This window comes from Pteronotus mesoamericanus, unplaced genomic scaffold (assembly GCF_021234165.1).
Source record: "Pteronotus mesoamericanus isolate MK-2021 breed Mesoamerican mustached bat unplaced genomic scaffold, CSHL_Meso_final contig_53, whole genome shotgun sequence".
NCBI lineage: Eukaryota > Metazoa > Chordata > Mammalia > Chiroptera > Mormoopidae > Pteronotus > Pteronotus mesoamericanus.
In genome coordinates, this window is record NW_026555195.1 from 7,520,714 (window position 1) to 7,537,955 (window position 17,242).

At 51.8% G+C, this 17,242-nt stretch overlaps 1 protein-coding gene across 3 annotated transcripts in view; it reads left to right on the plus strand.

Moving 5' to 3' along the window:
- The window catches only part of GRAMD1B (GRAM domain containing 1B), a 154,296-nt gene that overhangs the window by 16,222 nt on the left and 120,832 nt on the right, over window positions 1-17,242 (plus strand). For 2 of the 3 annotated variants that reach the window (XM_054579482.1, XM_054579483.1), the window contains exon 2: window positions 11,965-12,054. In XM_054579482.1, coding sequence (XP_054435457.1) covers window positions 11,965-12,054 — 90 coding nt within the window. Of the gene's footprint in view, window positions 1-11,964; window positions 12,060-17,242 lie in introns of all 3 variants that reach the window. The other variant, XM_054579485.1, reaches the window with a different exon arrangement.

The following is a 17,242-nucleotide window of genomic DNA, read 5'->3' on the forward strand; positions in this document are numbered from 1 at the left end:
CTTTAAATGAGATAGAATGTGACACATATATACAGTAGGCACACAGTACATGTTAGTTTCCCCTTCTTCTGCGTTACAAACTTCAAGTTATTTATAGTTAATTATTTTTAGACTTCAAGCCCATTTCTAAGCACACATTAAGATTCTTGAGGGCAGGCCAAGGTCTAAAGGTACTTTGCCTCTGCCGCCTGCTTGCTCGTACCTGGCCTATCCAATGCTTTCTCTCCTTTTCTCTGATTACAGGCTGCTGTTCATGTTATTCTTTGAATAAATTTTGACCAAATGACCAAATGATGATCTACTTTGTGTATCATTAGAATCATTTTTACACCCTCGTCTATGGGGGTGAGTTCCAGAGCTGAGCTAGAAGAGGCTCCATTGGATATTGGGCAAGAGAGTGAACGTGTGTGTTTGTTTTGTTAACATTCTGGAATCAAAAATAAACAGTCTGTAGATCATTCAACTCCTGTTTTTCCTTATTGTTGTTGTTCAGTACTCTGAATTATCCAGTCCTCTCACCTTTTTGCTAATGAAAAGTGACCATGAGTGGGATAAGCCTTGGCGGAAAGGTGACAGGGTGCTTGGCAGAGAACACACACCTGGTCTTTCCTCCTGTGTGGGAAACGGCAGGGCAGGAACTGAGCACACCGTTGACCGCATGTCCTGGAGCAGCTTCTGTGAGTTGGTAAATAACCAAAGTTCTTGGTTCGGACTGTTTTTATTTCTTCTAAGTGGAAACACGCACGCACGCACGCAAGGTGCAGTTTTACCATAAACCAGTTTTTCCTGGGCTTAAGGGCAATAAAGTTGGGTGGGGGATGGGGACCGGAGTGAGGTGGGGCGGGGAGGGGCCAGGAAGCTGAAAGGGCTCTGCTGGGCCCGCAGGGCTCACGGCCTGTCCTGGGGCTCGGTGGTCCTTCCCTCTGGCAGTTTATCTGTGATTGGGTTTCTGTGAAATGCCCCTCCCCAAGGTGTCCTTGCACTTTAAGACTCTAGGATTCGTCTTTCTCTCCAGATACATCGGCCTCTGCACTCCTTGGCTCTGTGGAGCACAAGGCAAGGCCCCTGGATCTTCCCTTCCTTTTACCTCTAGGACTCACACACTCTGTTTCAGGGGTTTGCTGTCTGCTCACAAGACAGGGACAGACAGGTGGTGACAAAATTATCAGCTGGGAAACCATAGTCATAAAACATCTTGAAAACATACTTATTCCTGACTTTGATCTTCAGTCATATGTAAAATAGATTCTTGCCACTTTTTCTTGGGCTTCTAAAGTGTTCCTATGGGAATTCCCCCATCTGTTTCTAGAGAATCGCTGACCCTCTAGAGGTGTGGGGTTTGTCTCCTCCGTGTGGGCTCCTGAGCCAGGCTGCTCCTGCTGCAACTGGCCGCAGGATCTCACAGCCCCGGCCACTGGATGGCTTTCTAAACTTCCTTCTGGGACCAGGCCCCCAGAGCACCTGCGTTGCTCCCTGCAACTGGCCGCCCTCCTGAGTCCCGCCTGTGCCTGGCTGAGGTGGCGCTGGCCCATTTGGTCACCAAAGACTCCGGCTCGGGCTTCGGGCCAACTGGTCACTGCCTCCTGGAAGTCTCTGTAGGCCTGGCTTGGCTCTGGGAAGGGCTGCCCTCTCCCTGGCACATCGCTCTGCCTTAGCGGGCTTGCCTGTGGCCGTTCACCAACAGGCTGTTGCGACGGCTCGACTCTTAGGCATAAGTTGTTTTTCTTAGGTGTGGTCAAAAACTTGTTTATTTTTATGGTTTCACAAGTGCTCCTGTGACCTTATAGTAAGTGCCATTATTTGCAAACTGTCTCATCTCACATCAGTGCCATGGACTGGTCAGAGCCAACGGGTCGCTTTCTCTGTCAGGGTTTTTGCTGCACTGGACTCTGCAGATGCTCTTGCTCTCTGGCTGCAGGCTGCCTCCCACAGGCAGAGAGGAAAGGCGGCTCCAGCAGAGTGAGCTCCGAAGCTTTCCCCAGCTCTTCCCCGGACCCAGGCCTCTCTCCCTCCTGCCACCGAGGTCTTTCCTGCCACCCACCCCTCTGCAGGTCCAAGTGGGAGAACAAAGACTTCAATTTCTTGCGCAAAATTGTCAATTTCTCTTGAGAGCAAGAAACTGAAAATTTATTTGAAAAAATAATGAAGGAAAAATCCCCCAATCTGGCAAAGGAAACAGACTTCTAGGAAGTCCAGGAAGCTCAGAGAGTCCCAAATAAATTGGACCCAAGGAGGAGCACACCAGGACACATCATAATGAAATTACCCAAGATCAAAAGATAAGGAAAGGATCTTAAAAGCAGCAAGAAAAAAGGAGACAGTTACCTACAAAGGAGTTCCCATAAGACTATCAGCTGATTTCTCCAAAGAAAACTTACAGACAAGAAGGGGCTAGAAAGAAGGATTCAAAGTCATGAAAGGCAAGGACCTGCATCCAAGGTTACTATCTCCAGCAAAGCCATCATTTAGAATGGAAGGGCAGATAAACTGCTTCCCAGATAAGGTCAAGTTAAAGGAGTTCATCATCACCAAGCCCTTATTACGTGAAATCTTAAAGGGGCTTATCTAAGAAAAAGAAGAAGATCAAAACTATGAACAGTAAAATGATGACAAACTCACAACTGTCAACAACTGAACCTAAAATAAAAACAAACTAAGCAAACAACTAGAACAGGAACAGAATTGCAGAAATGGAGATCCCGTGGAGGCTTATCAGCAGGGAGGGGGAAGGGGAAGAATGGAGGCAAAGGCACAGGGAATAAGAAGCTTAATTGGTAGGTACAAAATAGACAGGGGGAGGTTAAGAATAGTACAGGAAATGGAGAAGCCAAAGAACTTCTATGTACCACCCACGCGCATGAACTAGGGGGCGGGGGTGCCCGTGCGGGGGAGGGGCGGTGCAGGGTGGAGGGGAGTACAGGGGAGGAAAAAACGGGGCCGCTGTTAGAGCCTAATCAATAAAATTTACTTCAAAAGAAGGAACAGATTTCAAGGGCAGGAAACCTGGATTGAAATTGTCATCCTTTAGTTTACCAATGCTCTGCTCTTAGACAAGTCATGCTCGTCATCTTTAAAATGGGGATCCGAATATATAAATAAATATGTATGTATATTTCTTATTTACTTTGTGACTTTGGAAAGAGCAGATGGAAGAATGTTCATGGGAGCACTTGTAGACTGGGAAGCGCTGTTTGAATGTGAAGGTCTGTTGTTAGAATTAAATACAACATACTCGTTTGCAGTATCCTGAATACAGTGTACGCTGGAAACATAAGCAGCCCGTGTTTGCAGCAGAGGAGGTTTTCTCCGATGTCGCCCATACATTTTCAAGGCTTGGGCAGAGCTGCCATTATCACTGCTGGTTGGATTTGTCACAGCTCAAAGGGAGCAGAGCTCTGGGTCAGGCAGGAAAAAAAGAAAGTCACTGAATTGGGCCATGAACACATCTGAGGGCAGAGACAGCCAGGCTTCCGTGTGACAGGGGGCTCAGGTGGCCCAAGTGGAAGATGCAATTATTGAGGTGGGGTCCGCGGGGTCAGACGGGAGAGACGTTTAAAGCGGAGGGAACAGCGCGAGCAGAGCCGGGAGGAACGAGTGCACATGTTCATTGGGAAGCACGGCGGGTCCGTGCAGACAGAACGCTGGGGGGTGGGCCACACTCTGCGGAGGGAGTGGAGGAGCTGGGAGGAGGAAGTAGGTTTTGCGTTGTAAGGCCTTGTGTGAGGCAAAGATCTTTGGACCATAACCTGTGATATTAGAGGGAGCCGTCAAAGAATTTCTACCCAGGAAGAGGCAAGTGTAGAGCTGTTTTAGAAGATACCGTGTGGTTCAGGCCCAGCCGTGTCCCGGGGCCGCTGGCATGCGCCAGGTGTCCACGTCGCTTCCCCGTTGTGACTTCAGTGGCGTCATGTCGGCAACTTGAAACCGACTGTGGTGAGAGTATTTACAGCCTGGAATTCAGCACAAGCTATAAATCAGTCCCCTCTCTCCCCCAGCTGGTGGTTAAAATTTATCAGCACAGTCAAGGGGCCATTTTAATGGGGTAGGACTTCACTAGTTAGCACGCCTGGGTTGTGTGTTAAAAAATCTGTCAGGCCCCATCCCAGACCCCATTAATCAGAATCTAGGGCAAGTGAGGGAGTGGGAACCTATTTTCTTTTAAAGTTTTCCGGTGACTCTTATGTAGCCTGTCTGGTCCTGGCCTTTGGACCGGAGCAGGGACAGCGGGGAGAGAGAGAAAGGGACGCAGGTAAAAGGTGGTTCTGAGTAGGAGCAACAGCACTTGGGGACGGGTTGGAGGCAGAGTGCGGAGGAGAATTTCCTTGTCGGGGCCGCTAAGCCCACGGATGGTGACGTGGGTGGCCGGACTGAGGAAGGCACAGATGACAAGTGACTTGGTAGAAGAGGTGAGAGTAAGCGTGGGGAAGGGGCGGCGGTGGTTTTGGACACCTGTTTGCGGAGCCCGGGGCGGCAGGGTTTTGGCGATGCCTGCGAAGGGGAGGATTCGGGGCGCTGGTGGTGGAGATCAGGGAGGCAACATGCGGGTTGTTGAAGCCGACGGATCTGGATGAGACCGTTTAGGGACAGTGTATTGAGAAGAGAAGGGGACTGTGGTCAAAACTCTAGGAGCAACTTTTCGGAGGTTGGTAGAAGAAGAAAAGCCAAGAAGAGCTGAAGCAAATGGCAGTTTGTCTACATTTATTGAAGTTAGCGGTTCCTTGGAAGGAGGGGTTCCTTTAGGGGTTTCCAGAAATTCCAGAAAGCCCAACAGAAACCACATGTGCGTTTTTCCGTATTAAGACGACATAAAACATTAAGTTTGCTTGGCTTGAATTCTGTCAACCCAGTGTGGGGAGGATGAGACTGGAAGCCGACCTGAGGCTCTGCGGGTGGTTGTGTGCCTCTGATTGAACACACACAACACACACCCCTTAGCTAGGAGGCGCAGTGTGTTTCGTCCATGGCCTCTTTGAAAACATGATAGTTGAGAGTATAGTTTCAGGGGTGTCCAACCCGTGGCCCACAGGCCACATGTGGCTCAGGATGGCTGTGAATGCGGCCCAACACAGAAATCGTAAATTTACTTAAAACGTTAGGAGGTGTTTTTTTTTTGTGATTACATGTGGCAGTGTATTTCATGTGTGACCCAAGACAACTTTCTTCCAGTGTGGCCCAGAGACGCCCAAAGGTTGGACACCCTGGAAGGGTCGCCGCTGTGGAGGGAGTAGGGACCCATGGTGAACACAAGCAGCGGCCCCCACTGTGTCTGGAGAGGCCCCGACTTGCCCTGAGAGATGGAAACAGTGGGAAGGGAACGTGAACTGCTCATTTCAAGCAGTTTGGGGAAAGGGACCTGGATCAAGATGATCATCCAAACTGAGGCTTTGGGGTTATCGATGGACGGGGTGCCTCCTGGTGAGTGTGCGGCGTTTGAGAACCTGGCAGCTTCCTAGCATTTTCCTCCGTCTCCAAAGTTAAGGCTCTGGGTCGGGAAGCAAGGGGTTTCCTACAGGCAGGAGGGGCATGGGGGGCGGGGCGTGGAAGTCTGGCCTCTGAGACCGCACCGTCCACGGTCCCAGTGGGTCCTTAGGACTTCAAGCTCTGGGAGGCACCTTAGCTGCTCATGTTACCGCTAAGTGGCCTGGCTAATTTGTATTTTCTCCTGTAAGAGGGCCTAAGATTTCCCTGTGAAGCTAAGTAGTGATGGGAGCCATGGAAACTACTAGAATGTGGGAGACTAGAAAAAAGCAGTGTGTTCCTTTAGCTAAGAGGAAATGAAGAGAGATTAAGCCGACACAAGTTCTCCTCACCCCCTCTCTCAGACCCCATTTGAGAACGTAATGGGGTTAGTATAATCCTCTTAACTGTGTGTGCTGGGGGGCCTAGACTTTTATTTTGGGTGAGGGATCCTTTACCCTTTGTAAAAAAAAACCCTCCCTCCCTCCTTCTTTCTCTCCTTCCTTCCAAGACAGAGACATAATCATGTGTACAAGTAAAAAACTATTAAGTACAGAAGTGTTTATGAGTTGTGATCCGTTTTAAAAGATACATGTTTAACTGGAACCCGAATCCCTGAATCATTGACCCAGTAGGCACCTTGCAGGTTTCCGTGGAGCCGTTAAGCAGAACGTCCTGCCGATGGTGTAGACAAATACTCAGTTTTCACCCAAAGCGTACTCTTTTCTAATTAGTTTTTGAAATACTCAGGCGCGTTGTGTAAGAAGCTGGCAGTCATTGGCAGTGCCCCAAATCACATCTGTTTACTTATTTTCTATTCTTAGCCTGTCCCACACTCGCCAGATGACAAACAGAAACTATTCCCTTTTATTCTCAGCATCTGTGCTACCTGGCTTTCTCTTCCCACACACCTTTTCTGCTTAAACTGAGCGGGTGCAGTCATCCCACAGGTGCGTGCAATTCAGCCTGAAAATGCAGCCCCTCTCTCGTTGGAGAGGGCGTGACTGAGCCTGCTTTTCAGGGCGGGGGCTCTCGATGTTTCCACCACAAGGGTCTGTCCTATTGTCTTCCTTCCAAGCATTCGATGCTTTAAAAGAGTTATGTGCCAAACTATCAGTGAGTCTTAAGGACAGTGCATGTCTGCCATCCATGGCGGGCCTACTGAGGCGCAGACCCTCTCTGGAGATGATTTCTACCACTTCGAATCCTCACGGCAGCCGTCAAAAGCCTGTGGTATTCCCACATCTGACACTTAGGAAAGTTAACTATATATTTGCCCATTGTCACCCTGAGTGGCACAGTCAGGACTAGAGCTTCTGTCTTTCTGACTCCAGATTCCGCGTCCGGTTATTGTGACTGATCCCTGACAACGTGCCCCGCAGCCCTGAGGCAGTGTGAGAGCCCAGCTCATCCTCTACAATGCTCCAATGTTCCCCAGCCCGCGGGGAACTGCCTAAAGGACACCAACACCCTGGCCAAGGCTGCAGGGCCGCGGAGAGCCAGCGCTGGGCACGGCTGTCTCCTTCTGTCCCCGTGCGGTTTCTGTTACACCCACTGCCTAAAAGGATTCATTTCCTCATTTTTATTCTTCAAAGACACGTATCAATCAAAGCAACTCTGAGGCTTCTGAAGCTTCTCGTGAGCATGAGATAATTCATTGGTGCTAATGCACTAGGTTGCTCAGATTCAACCAAAAGCAAAGGCACGTGATAAGTTCGTTTGCATATTTAAATTTGTGGGGATAAATGCACAGTTTTCATTAGACTCAGGAAATAGGAACCTGTGGCTCGCACATCCCCATAGCTGTTTGGAATCCTCTGACTCTCTCAGAACCCCTTGTGGGCCTAGAAGGCTGTGGCCCCTTTGCTGTTGTCCATGAGAAAAAGAGCTCTTCCTACCTAGGGAGCGCTAACTCCATCTCCATGGCAGGGACCCTGCACTGTCCAGAGGGCAGAAGGACCTTCCTGTCCTTTCTGCAAGTGTCCTGGGTAGGAGGAGGGACTCGGTGCATGGCATCGTGGGTTCCGCAGCCCGCACGGCTGAGCTTTCTGGGGTAGCCTGTGGGCTTCTGCTCCGTGAGGTGTGCCTTGGCTCAGAGCCCAGTTCATCCTCTACAATGCTCCGAGTTCATGCGACCCTAGAGGGTAAGCTCTAAGCACCAGCTCGCTGGAAAAGAACAAAACTGGGATTCCAGATTCGCTTCATTTCAGCTGGCTTCCCACAGGAACATTCTGAAATTGGAAGAAGCACTTTCTCCCCCTAGGTAACAGAATTTAACCTATACCGTAATTTTTACCTGAAGCTTGAATTCACAACAGGAGGGATCTAAGTCATCCCACGTCACCTTTCGCTGTGCTGGGGGAACGCAGTGGTTGCTCACAGAGGTTCCCTTCCTTGCAGTGATAGCCAACATTCAGTCATGTGGCGCCCAAGCCAAGTCATTCCACATTCTTGTTTAGAGGTTTTTTTCATCTCTTAGTACCTGCCGCTGGACTTCGTCCCAGTTCTGCTCAGCTTCCATAGGCTGTAGAGCCCGGATGGGCCAGGCCTCAGCTGGCGTGGAGTGGTTGGGGAGGTGGCCTTGACCTTCTGGAGTTCCATTCTCCTCTGCAAATGCCCGAGTATGGTGGTTGCTTTTTCCATAACCTCAGGAGACTTACAGATTCGTTTAGGGAGCGTGATGAGCCTCCTGATATCCAAGTGGTCTGTGTCATCTGAAAAGGCTCCTGTAAGAGTTTACGTGAGCGCTGACAGCTGTGGCTCAGTGGGTTGGGCGTTGTCCTGCAAAGCGAAAGGTCGCCTGTTTGATTCCCAGGCAGGGCACATGCCTGGGTTGCAGGTTTGCTCCCCAGCTGGGGCGTGTGTGAGAGGCAACTGATCAGTGTTTCTCTCTCATATCAATGTCTCTCTCCTTCTTTCTCCCTCCCTCCCCTTCTCTCTAAAAATAAATAAATAAAATCTTTAAAAAAAAAAGTTTATGGGGAAGGATGAGGCAATGCCTGAATCTCTGGAGATTCTGCTGAACCATATTTGTTTCATGGGATCGAGTGGAGGAGTGGTTGGCATCCCCCTCCCTGATTTATGACTTGAAAATAACAAGGACCCGGCCCCTCCTGGGGGCTCCACGGGAGGGAGAATCCGGGACACCGACGTCTGTTGCCGTCAGGGACCTGTGGTCCCTGGTCAGTGTTCGCCCCTCAGCGTGCTCCTGGCAGCGCCCCAGCAGCAGTCCCCTGTCAGCAGCCTGCAGGGTGCAGTGAACGCTGGGCCCCCGGTGCCCCCCAGGGCGGGGGGCTCTTCCCATCCCCCTCTTTTAGCACAGGGCCGGCTCCAGCCGGCTGGGCAGTGGGTGGGGCTGAGCGGAAATGCCTTCTCCTCTCCCGCCTCCTGTCCTGAACCTCTCCGAATTTCAAGTGTCAGCACAAAAGCTCCTTGTTGAGACACTCTTCTCTCATCCACCCCAGAGGGAAGTGCTCTCTGCTCTACGTTTCTGTAACATTTCATATTTACCTCTAAGAGCTATCATTTTCTTCTTTTTTACATGTAGTGATGAACATTGTCTTAGTTTCCGGACTGTAAACACCTTGAGAGAAGGACCCGTGTCCGACTCGTGTTTTTATATTCCATGACCCACAAAGCAATGCCCGCACACAGTAGCACCACCTGGCCTTTCTACAGGAGTTAACACGTACAAGGCACTGTTCTTCCTGCCTCACACGTGCTCATTCTTTAATCCCCACAGTGGCTTTACAAGGGAAGAACTGCCGTGGACTTGTCTCCGTTTCGTGGCTAAGGAGAACCACGCTAAGTGCATCGCGCAGGGTCTTGGAGTAAGCAGTGCAGCAGCACGAGGCAGAGGCTAAGACTTGTCCGCGGCCTCGATGCTCCTCCTGTTGGCCTGTGTGCGCCTGGAGGGCGTTCCATGAATACCTGTGGAATGCATGCAGGCTGATGTTTCTCAGTTACTTAGAAACAATCAGCAGTTGAAGGTGACCTCTACCACCTGAACTGTCTTCTAAGCAACGCGGAGGCCAGAAGGGGGTGCCAGAGGTTGGCTGGTTCTAGTTTTCCTTCCGGAAGTGCTGGATGGGTTGGCCTCCCGAGGTTCTGATTTGGAAGTCAGTAGTGCCATCTAGTGGGATAATTGGCTAATACCAGTTCAGAATTATTTTTCTGAAACCCTGCTAGGCTGTCCTTCCGTTCTGGGACCCTCTTTATTAGCTCCACTTTCAGTTCTGACTGCCAGAGAGAGGGCAGGGGAGGAGAAAGAACCAGCCCGTGTCGGCGTGTCCGGCCCTCAGCCTGCGGGCGCCATGCGGCCTGACACAAAATCGTAAATTTACTTAAAATCTTTTTTTTACATATCGGTTTTCGCTAGCATTTGTGTATTTAATGTGTGCCCCAAGACAACCCTTCTTCCAGTGTGGCCCAGAGACGCCAGAAGGTGGGACACCCCTGGGAGGTCGGGTTTGGTTTCATCCTTGGAGAGTCCACATGCTGATCTGGTGTTTCGGGCTGGTGAAGCCCAGTTGGCGGGCTCCCGACTCCGCCCCCCGCCCCGCCCCGCCCCGCCCCCGCCCCCAACTTCTCACGCACGCGGTCCGCAGTTGAGACCGCTCTTCCTCTCTGGATGCTGGCCTCTGGAGCTGCGTCTGTTTTGAAATTTGAGTCCCATTTTCTTTGGGTTGCCTGCTGTAGTGTGACACATATCCCACGTTGCGTAGAAGAGGGTGCTTGACGCATGGAAGAGGCCAGTGCCTCCGTGCGAAATCCCACGGGACAGCAACATGGTCGTGTCATTTTGTCATCAGGGCCTTTGGGTATGCAAGTGTGTGAGCCCTGGCGCAGGGGAGATGATCAGTAGCCACACCATCGCCAACAAGAGGCGAAGAACTGCTCTGTGTCGACTCTGTGGCAGGGGTGTCCAACCTCTTGGTGTCTCTGGGCCACACTGGAAAAAGAGTTGCCTTGGGCTGCACATTAAATACATTGCGACACGTAATCACGAAAAGCGTCTCACAATGTTTTAAGTAAATCTACAGTTTTGTGCTGGGCTTCGTTCACAGCCGGTAGACACCCCCGGTAGAGAAAATGTGGAGAACGGGACTGTGTACACTCTTAGTTCTTGCCACACAACTGAGGGTTTTGTATGTGGACTGTTCTGGTTTCTTGTTTGAAATTTTGAAATAAATTTGCTTCTAACTGCACTTACTTCTTGCTAAAGGAACAGACGTGCATGGTTATAACCGTGACCACAAAACCCCGGTGCTCCTCTGACTGGCAGCGCGCGGCCCCCGCGAGGCCCCCGCCTACCGCGCAGGGCTCCGGCCTCAGGACGCGCTCTGCGAGCTCAGTGCCTTTGCTGCGGTGGACGATTCTATCAGAACAAGGAAACAGTTTTGGCTTTACTGGAGCCTGGGTTATGGTGACACATACGGTGATGGGAGTTCATGATTAAAATCTGTGCCAAGCAGGGGTTTGCTACCTTTTTCTTTCAGAGGCCGGGGAGGGGGGCGGGGGGAATATTTTAGGCCTCGTGGGTGTCGCGGTTTCGCCCCTTCGGCTCAGCCTTCCCTCTGCCCTAACAGCGAAGCAGCAGCCATAAATAGCACGTGATGAATGGGTTTATAACTCCGCAGTTCGAATTTCATATAATTTTCACGTCATGAAATGTTTTTTCCCCCCAACTATTTAAAAAGGCAAACACCACGAAGAAAAAAAGAAAAAAGCCAACCAAAAGGCGAACGCCACTTCCAACTCAGGAGGCTCATCAGACTAGCGGCTGTGAGCTTGGCCTTGGGGGCCGTAGTTCGGGGCTCCTGATTGGATGCCTAGAGTAGTTAATAGTTAGCAATTAATAAAAGCGATGTGCTCCTGAGCTCTGTGTTCAGTCTCCTGAGGCTGTGAGCAGCTTTTCCGGGTCTGGAGTGGGACCAGGGCTGCCGCCTGCGGGCTGTAGGGGCCGGAGCTCCGCCCTGCAACCCTCCGCCGCCTTCCCTGCAGGCGCGGGAGCAGGTCCGCTGCCCCTCACCCTACACGATCCTTAGTCCTGGAAGATCCCGCCTCCAAGCCTCTCCGCCCTGCCCCAGCCTGCCCGCCTCCAGTCTGTATCGGGTCCCTGCGCGGCGGGTGCGGGTGCGGGTGCGGGTGCGGGTGAGGAATGGGGCTGCCGTCCTGGTCCTGGTCCTGGTCCTGGCGTAGAGACGGGAGGCCCAGGCGCAGAGGGCCCTGGAGGCGCCTGCTCGCTCGGCTGCTGGGCGAGCCGGGGAAGAACACGGCCAGGCTCTTCCTCCTCGGCGTTAGGTGTGTCGGGGGCGTATTGGCCAAATGTGTGTCATTTCTCAGATCCACGGAGGCCTGTGCACTCTTTGTGCAAACTGCCATGACACGGGAACTTGCGTTTTGAAAGTTCTGTAAGCCTGTTCCTTTGTCAGGTGGAGCCTCGGCGACCTCGCCGGGTTGAGAAAGAAGCTGGGCGCTAACGGTCCTTGCCCTGTGTTTCCGCAGCAGCCAGCAGAGCAGCCTGCAGAGCAGCCAGCAGAGCAGCCACGACGATGACTCCAGCAGGTTCCTGAGTCCGCGGGCGCAGGAGGAAAGGTGAGGTCGGTGAAGGGGTGGGGTGACCGGTGGCGGAAGGCTGTGCGTCCTCCGTGAGCGAGCGGAGCTGGGAAGAGAAGTGGGAGGCAGCTCAGAGGCTGCTTACACGCGCGGGGGCCACGGGAAGGGACGGCGCCTCCGGGCTCCTGGTGGGCGACGGCACAGTGGGCACACCAGGTGCGTGGGCAGGACGTCGGAGCGGCCCGGGGACTTGAGGCCCCTGAAGGGCTGGCGCAGTGTGGGCCGGGCGGGTGGGTGTCTCGTGCCTGAGGAAAGCTGCGCGCGTGGCTCCCGCGGCAGTGGCCCCCGAGGCTGGCCGGTCGCAGGGGTCAGAGCATAGTGCGGACTGAGATGGGGGTAGGCGTGCAGTGAGCAGAGAGGTTCCCCAGCGCCCCTCCGCAGGTCCGAGGTGCGATTCGTTCAGCCCTCAGGCTGTGAGTGTTACCGAAAAGGGGCCTGGCCGGAGAGGGTCTGCCCCGGGCCAGCTGTCGTGTGTGGGTCCTTGACTTCCTGCCAGCAAGGTCTTACAACACGAGCCAGGTGGCCGAGTGCGCTTATGAAGTCTGGGGACAGTGACACAGTGAAGGGCTTAGGGTACAAGAAGCAACAGGGGAGCCCGGGCGGGGCTGCTTTGACTCCAGAAATGTGATGGCAAAGGAGCGAGCCAAGGCAGGGCTGCTGTCGGCTGGCCGGGAAGTCAGAGGAAAGGGCGCCTTGGAGACGAATCAGAGGGTGAGCCCGGCCGAGCGGCCGCTGCGCGCTGCTCCCCTGGTTACAAGTCTTGTGGGGACCCTTAGAGTTTAGGAGACGCACAGCGGTGGGGGAAGAAGAGAGGGAGGAAGGCGGGAAGAAGAGGGAGAGGGAGACGGGAAAGAAGAGGGGGAGGGGAACGATGTGGACGTGCTCCCGGGAGGGAGAGCGAGTACTGGGACCTTTGTTTTGAGGGGTTTTAAAGGCTGGGAGTCTAGGGGAGGATTTCGATATAATACCGACGGCCTTTTGCTGATGTGCCAAAATGAGATTCATTCCCTAAACTTCACCCGTCCTTGGGTGTGACTGGCAAATGGCACTGATAGGATTTCTGTGATCCAGCTCCCTGAGGAGCGTGGTTTAAGCTATTCACCCTCTGGTTGGGGAGGAGACGGACAAACCACTTACTCTCAAGTGCCCTTGGTTAGGGAGGAGGATAGGGCTCACCGACGGCTGCAATCTGCTTCTTGGTCGCTGCTTCCCTGTCCCGCTGTCCGTGGCCTGGCCTGTCTCGCGGAGAGCAGCCAGCACTGCGCCACGTGGTGCCGGCCCATGGACTGAGCTCTGCGGCCGCAGGTTGAGCCTTGTGCAGGGAAAGCCGGCCGTACTGGAGGTCTCCCCGGTGTCCCACGCGGCTCTGCTTTTGGTCTAGCTCGGATTACCACTTATATCAACAAACTGGAGGAAAACTAGAAGGTACTTTTACTTCGTTTATCAAATTTGCGGCAGACACACAGCTGAGAGGGAATAGAACTATGGGTAGAAACAAGGAGACTTTTATGTTTAAAGTAAATGTGCTATTATACGTTCATAAAACATTTATATTGCATATTTATATGAGAATATTGCCTGAGTGTCGGGATATCCCTGGGGGCCAGCGGCACCCAGCAGTGCAGCCTCGTGACAGCATCGACAGATTTCATGGGGAAAAGGGTTTGCGGGTTTTATTTACTAGCCAAATACGAGCCAATAACGAGGCACAAGTATCAAATGGTCCTTGAAAGTCTGAATTTATAAATGGAAGTGGAGGGGAAGAGAGTAAAAAGAAAAAGCCAGTTTCACTGTGGCCTGTCCTAGTTTGACCGTATCTGGTGTATTCCATCCAGTTCTGTGGCAATGGGTATTGAGAGATTAGAGCCCAGAAAAAAGTGACGAGGGCAACAGCGATGTCACTAGGAGGGCGGGTGAGGGAAAGGGGCTGCGGAGGAGAAGGGTGCGGGCGACTAAGGAGAGCACTTGTTAAGTGTCTGAAAGCCTGGGAGCTGGAGCCACAGAGCTGGGAGTTGCAGGGAGAAGGGTTTCAGCCCAGGATAAGGAGGGGCTTTTCCATGACAAGATCATGAGATCAGAGCCACGCCATAGTGGAAGGGCGTAGCAAAGCTGCGACCTGTCCCCGACCTGTCCCCTCCACAGGTGTGTTCCAGCCGCACTAGGCGGAGTGTCTAAAAAGGGCTCGCCCTGGGCCAGAGGCTGAGGCCTCTGGAACCCTTCTTGCTTCAGATGACAGGTTCTGTGGGCTCTGCCCTGGCTCTCAGTTGTTTTATGTTCATTGGTAACCAGAACTGAACAGCTCAGCTCATCAGTTTCAACGACAGTGTCCGGAAGGGGAGGGCGGCGGTCCAGGGGCAAAGACTATTTTACTCTTGTTAAGCTACTCAGTCAGTTTGTTCCCTCAGCCTCTCGGGTGGCTACACTGTCTTCTCGAAGCTTTCTGGGTTTCAACAACCATGCTGTCGAAAAGAGAAGGGACCTAGGGCTCCCCTCGCACAACTCGCTTCCCTGAGTGTGTGCCAGGCACCCCCTAAGCGCACCCTGCTGTAGTCTTGAAAAACGGTGTGCATGGCAGCCTAGGAGGAAATAAACCTCCACGTAGTGTCCAAGCCTGAGGGCTTCCGAGAGCTTTTTTCCTTTCACCTCAGTTTCTGTCCTGAAGGAAAAGACCCTTTGGGACCATAACGAGGGCAGAGGATAGTCATTTCCCGAGCAGGTGCGGGTCAGGGAGGAGGGTGGATTTTAGGACAATAATCACTTTTTGAGGTGTGGGGATTGTCTCAGAGAGAGGAATGATCCCCCCAGGTTTCCAGCAGAAAGAAAAGTAGATCTAACTTCCCAAGGTATGTGTGTATATGTGTGTGTGGGATCCATTTTTATCCTTCTAGGTGAAGTCAAGGATTCACATAAAAAACACTAGTTCCCAGGTTCAGCTCAAACTGGAGCAATTGTTAGGGTTTCTCAATAGCAGGAACTTTCACACAAAGCCAGAGAACTGCAGGAAAAGGAGCTGTTTACTAAGGACCATTTATGTAACAAAAATTAGTTTCAACAGAACACTGTCAGTTAATGTAACAATATTAGTTTCAGAAGAACACTGTCTCAGTTACCCAGGAAGCCTGTTTGTGTAGGAAAATGGAGACTTGTGCAGGGCTGGGATGTCCCGGAGTGCGCGGCAGGGCCACTGGCATCAAGCTTCACTCCCGCACGCAGGCATGTGCAGCACACCTTTGTGCAGCGTTTACGACACCCTGGGGAGCCTGCGGGGGTCCAGGCTGCAAGGTGGGCAGGAGCTCACTGTCCACTGGTGGGCACTGTGGTGGCTTGGAGAGAGCGAAAGAAAGCCCTAAAGACAGACCAACTTTGTTTTGACTACCTTCTTTTTTTACTGTGCGTTTTAAAAAGCAACATCCTTAGTTTTCCTTAACCATAGGTCCCTCCCTTGTAGAAGTCTCTTCTTGTAAAGAATCCGTGAGATGGTGGGTGGAAGGTGCCTGGTACTTAGTAAGTGGTAGCTGGTAGCCATCTACCGCTTGCTGCTGAGCAGTCGATGCTTTTGGCTCTCATGAGGTTTGCTCTCAGTTTCTCAGCAGAGCAGACCTGCACTGCTCTCTGCCCTTGAAGAAGCAGAGACAGACAGAACACGGAGCACCTGCCAACTGTCATACATCGCTACTAAGGACACCTGGATGAGACATGGTGTTTCTCCTCAAGTAAGCAAGTAAAATATTATGTAGTCATGACATGGATGAATAAAACTGAGGCATTTGCTTACTACGGTGCCTCAGCCGGTGCAATGAGTCTTGTGTACACTTTTAAATACAGTCTTCTCAGCAGCTCAGTCAAATAGATGCTATTATTATCTTTGTCTTAGAATTTAGGAAACAGAAGCTTAGTGGAGTTAAGAAGTTTGCCCATTTGTGTGTGTGAGCACGCATAATATGGGGAATTGCCCGGTTCTTGAATATTTAGTTGTGTTTTTTAGTAAGCCTTTAGGGTAGGACGTAACTTCCTAGATAAAATAAGGCAGAGAGCAGAAAAATAATAAAGTGATTGATATATTGACCTATATCAGGAGAAAACCAGAGTTTTATTAGGTTGTTTTTTACATATCTCTTAGCCTATTTGTTGGAATGGTGTGTATTATGTTACTAATGAAAAAATTTAATAAACAATTTAATTATAATTAAAAAACTTGCCCAAGAGAAACACAGGTACTCTGCGTGGGGTGGGGCTGGGGGGAGGGTGGTTCCCTGAAAGACCCGGGGGACCGGGCGGTGTCTCTGCTGAGAGTTGCGGGGTGAGTGGTGGTCTGTCCTGTGGGCGGCAGCCCCACTGGGCGAGGGAGCAGCCTGCGGCGGGTGCAGGGAGGCCGAGACAGCGTGGCTCACTCAGGAACTGCAGGCGCTTCAGTGTCACCGAGGGGTTCTGAGGAAGGAGGTGCCCGGGTCCCTCCCGGCTAGTCCCGTGGGAAAAATTGCTTTCGGCCTCATGTGGAAGATGAATTTCAGGGGCAAACTCCAGCCACAGAGAGGAAAGGAAGGAGCCTGTGGCAGTTGTTGACCCCTTTTTCCCACAGTTAACAAGTGCTCGTTGAGTGCGTCCTCTTGCAGGCCTTGCGGGTACAGCTGTGAACAAGGTAACCACTGTCCTCCTTTCATGGTGCTTACTTTCTAGTGAGGGGAGATAGAGAAACAAGGAAACATCAAGTAGTAATAAGTGCTATAAAGAAAATAAGCCCTGGCTGGTGTGGCTCCGTGGACTGAGTGCTGGCCTGTGAACCAAAGGGTCACCTGTTCGATTCCTGGTCAGGGCGCAGGCCCGGGTTGCGGGCCAGGTCCCCTGTTGGAGGCCTGTGAGAGGCAGCCCATCGATGTTTTTCTCACACATCGATGTTTTTCTACCTCTTTCTTTCTCCTTTCCACTCTTTGTAAAAATAAATAAATCTTTTTTTAAAAATGAAAAAGGATGACGCCTTGGACCCAAGTGTTTTGGGACGACACTGGGTGGGAAGGGATGGCTAGATGCGGTGACATTTCAGCTGAGACCACATGGGCAGATTTCTGAATTGCGGTATGATAGTAAGGATAGCAAAGGCAGAACGAATCGAAGAAACGTATTCAACAGGTTTCACAAGACTTGCGTCTGGGTTGAGGAAGGGCATTTA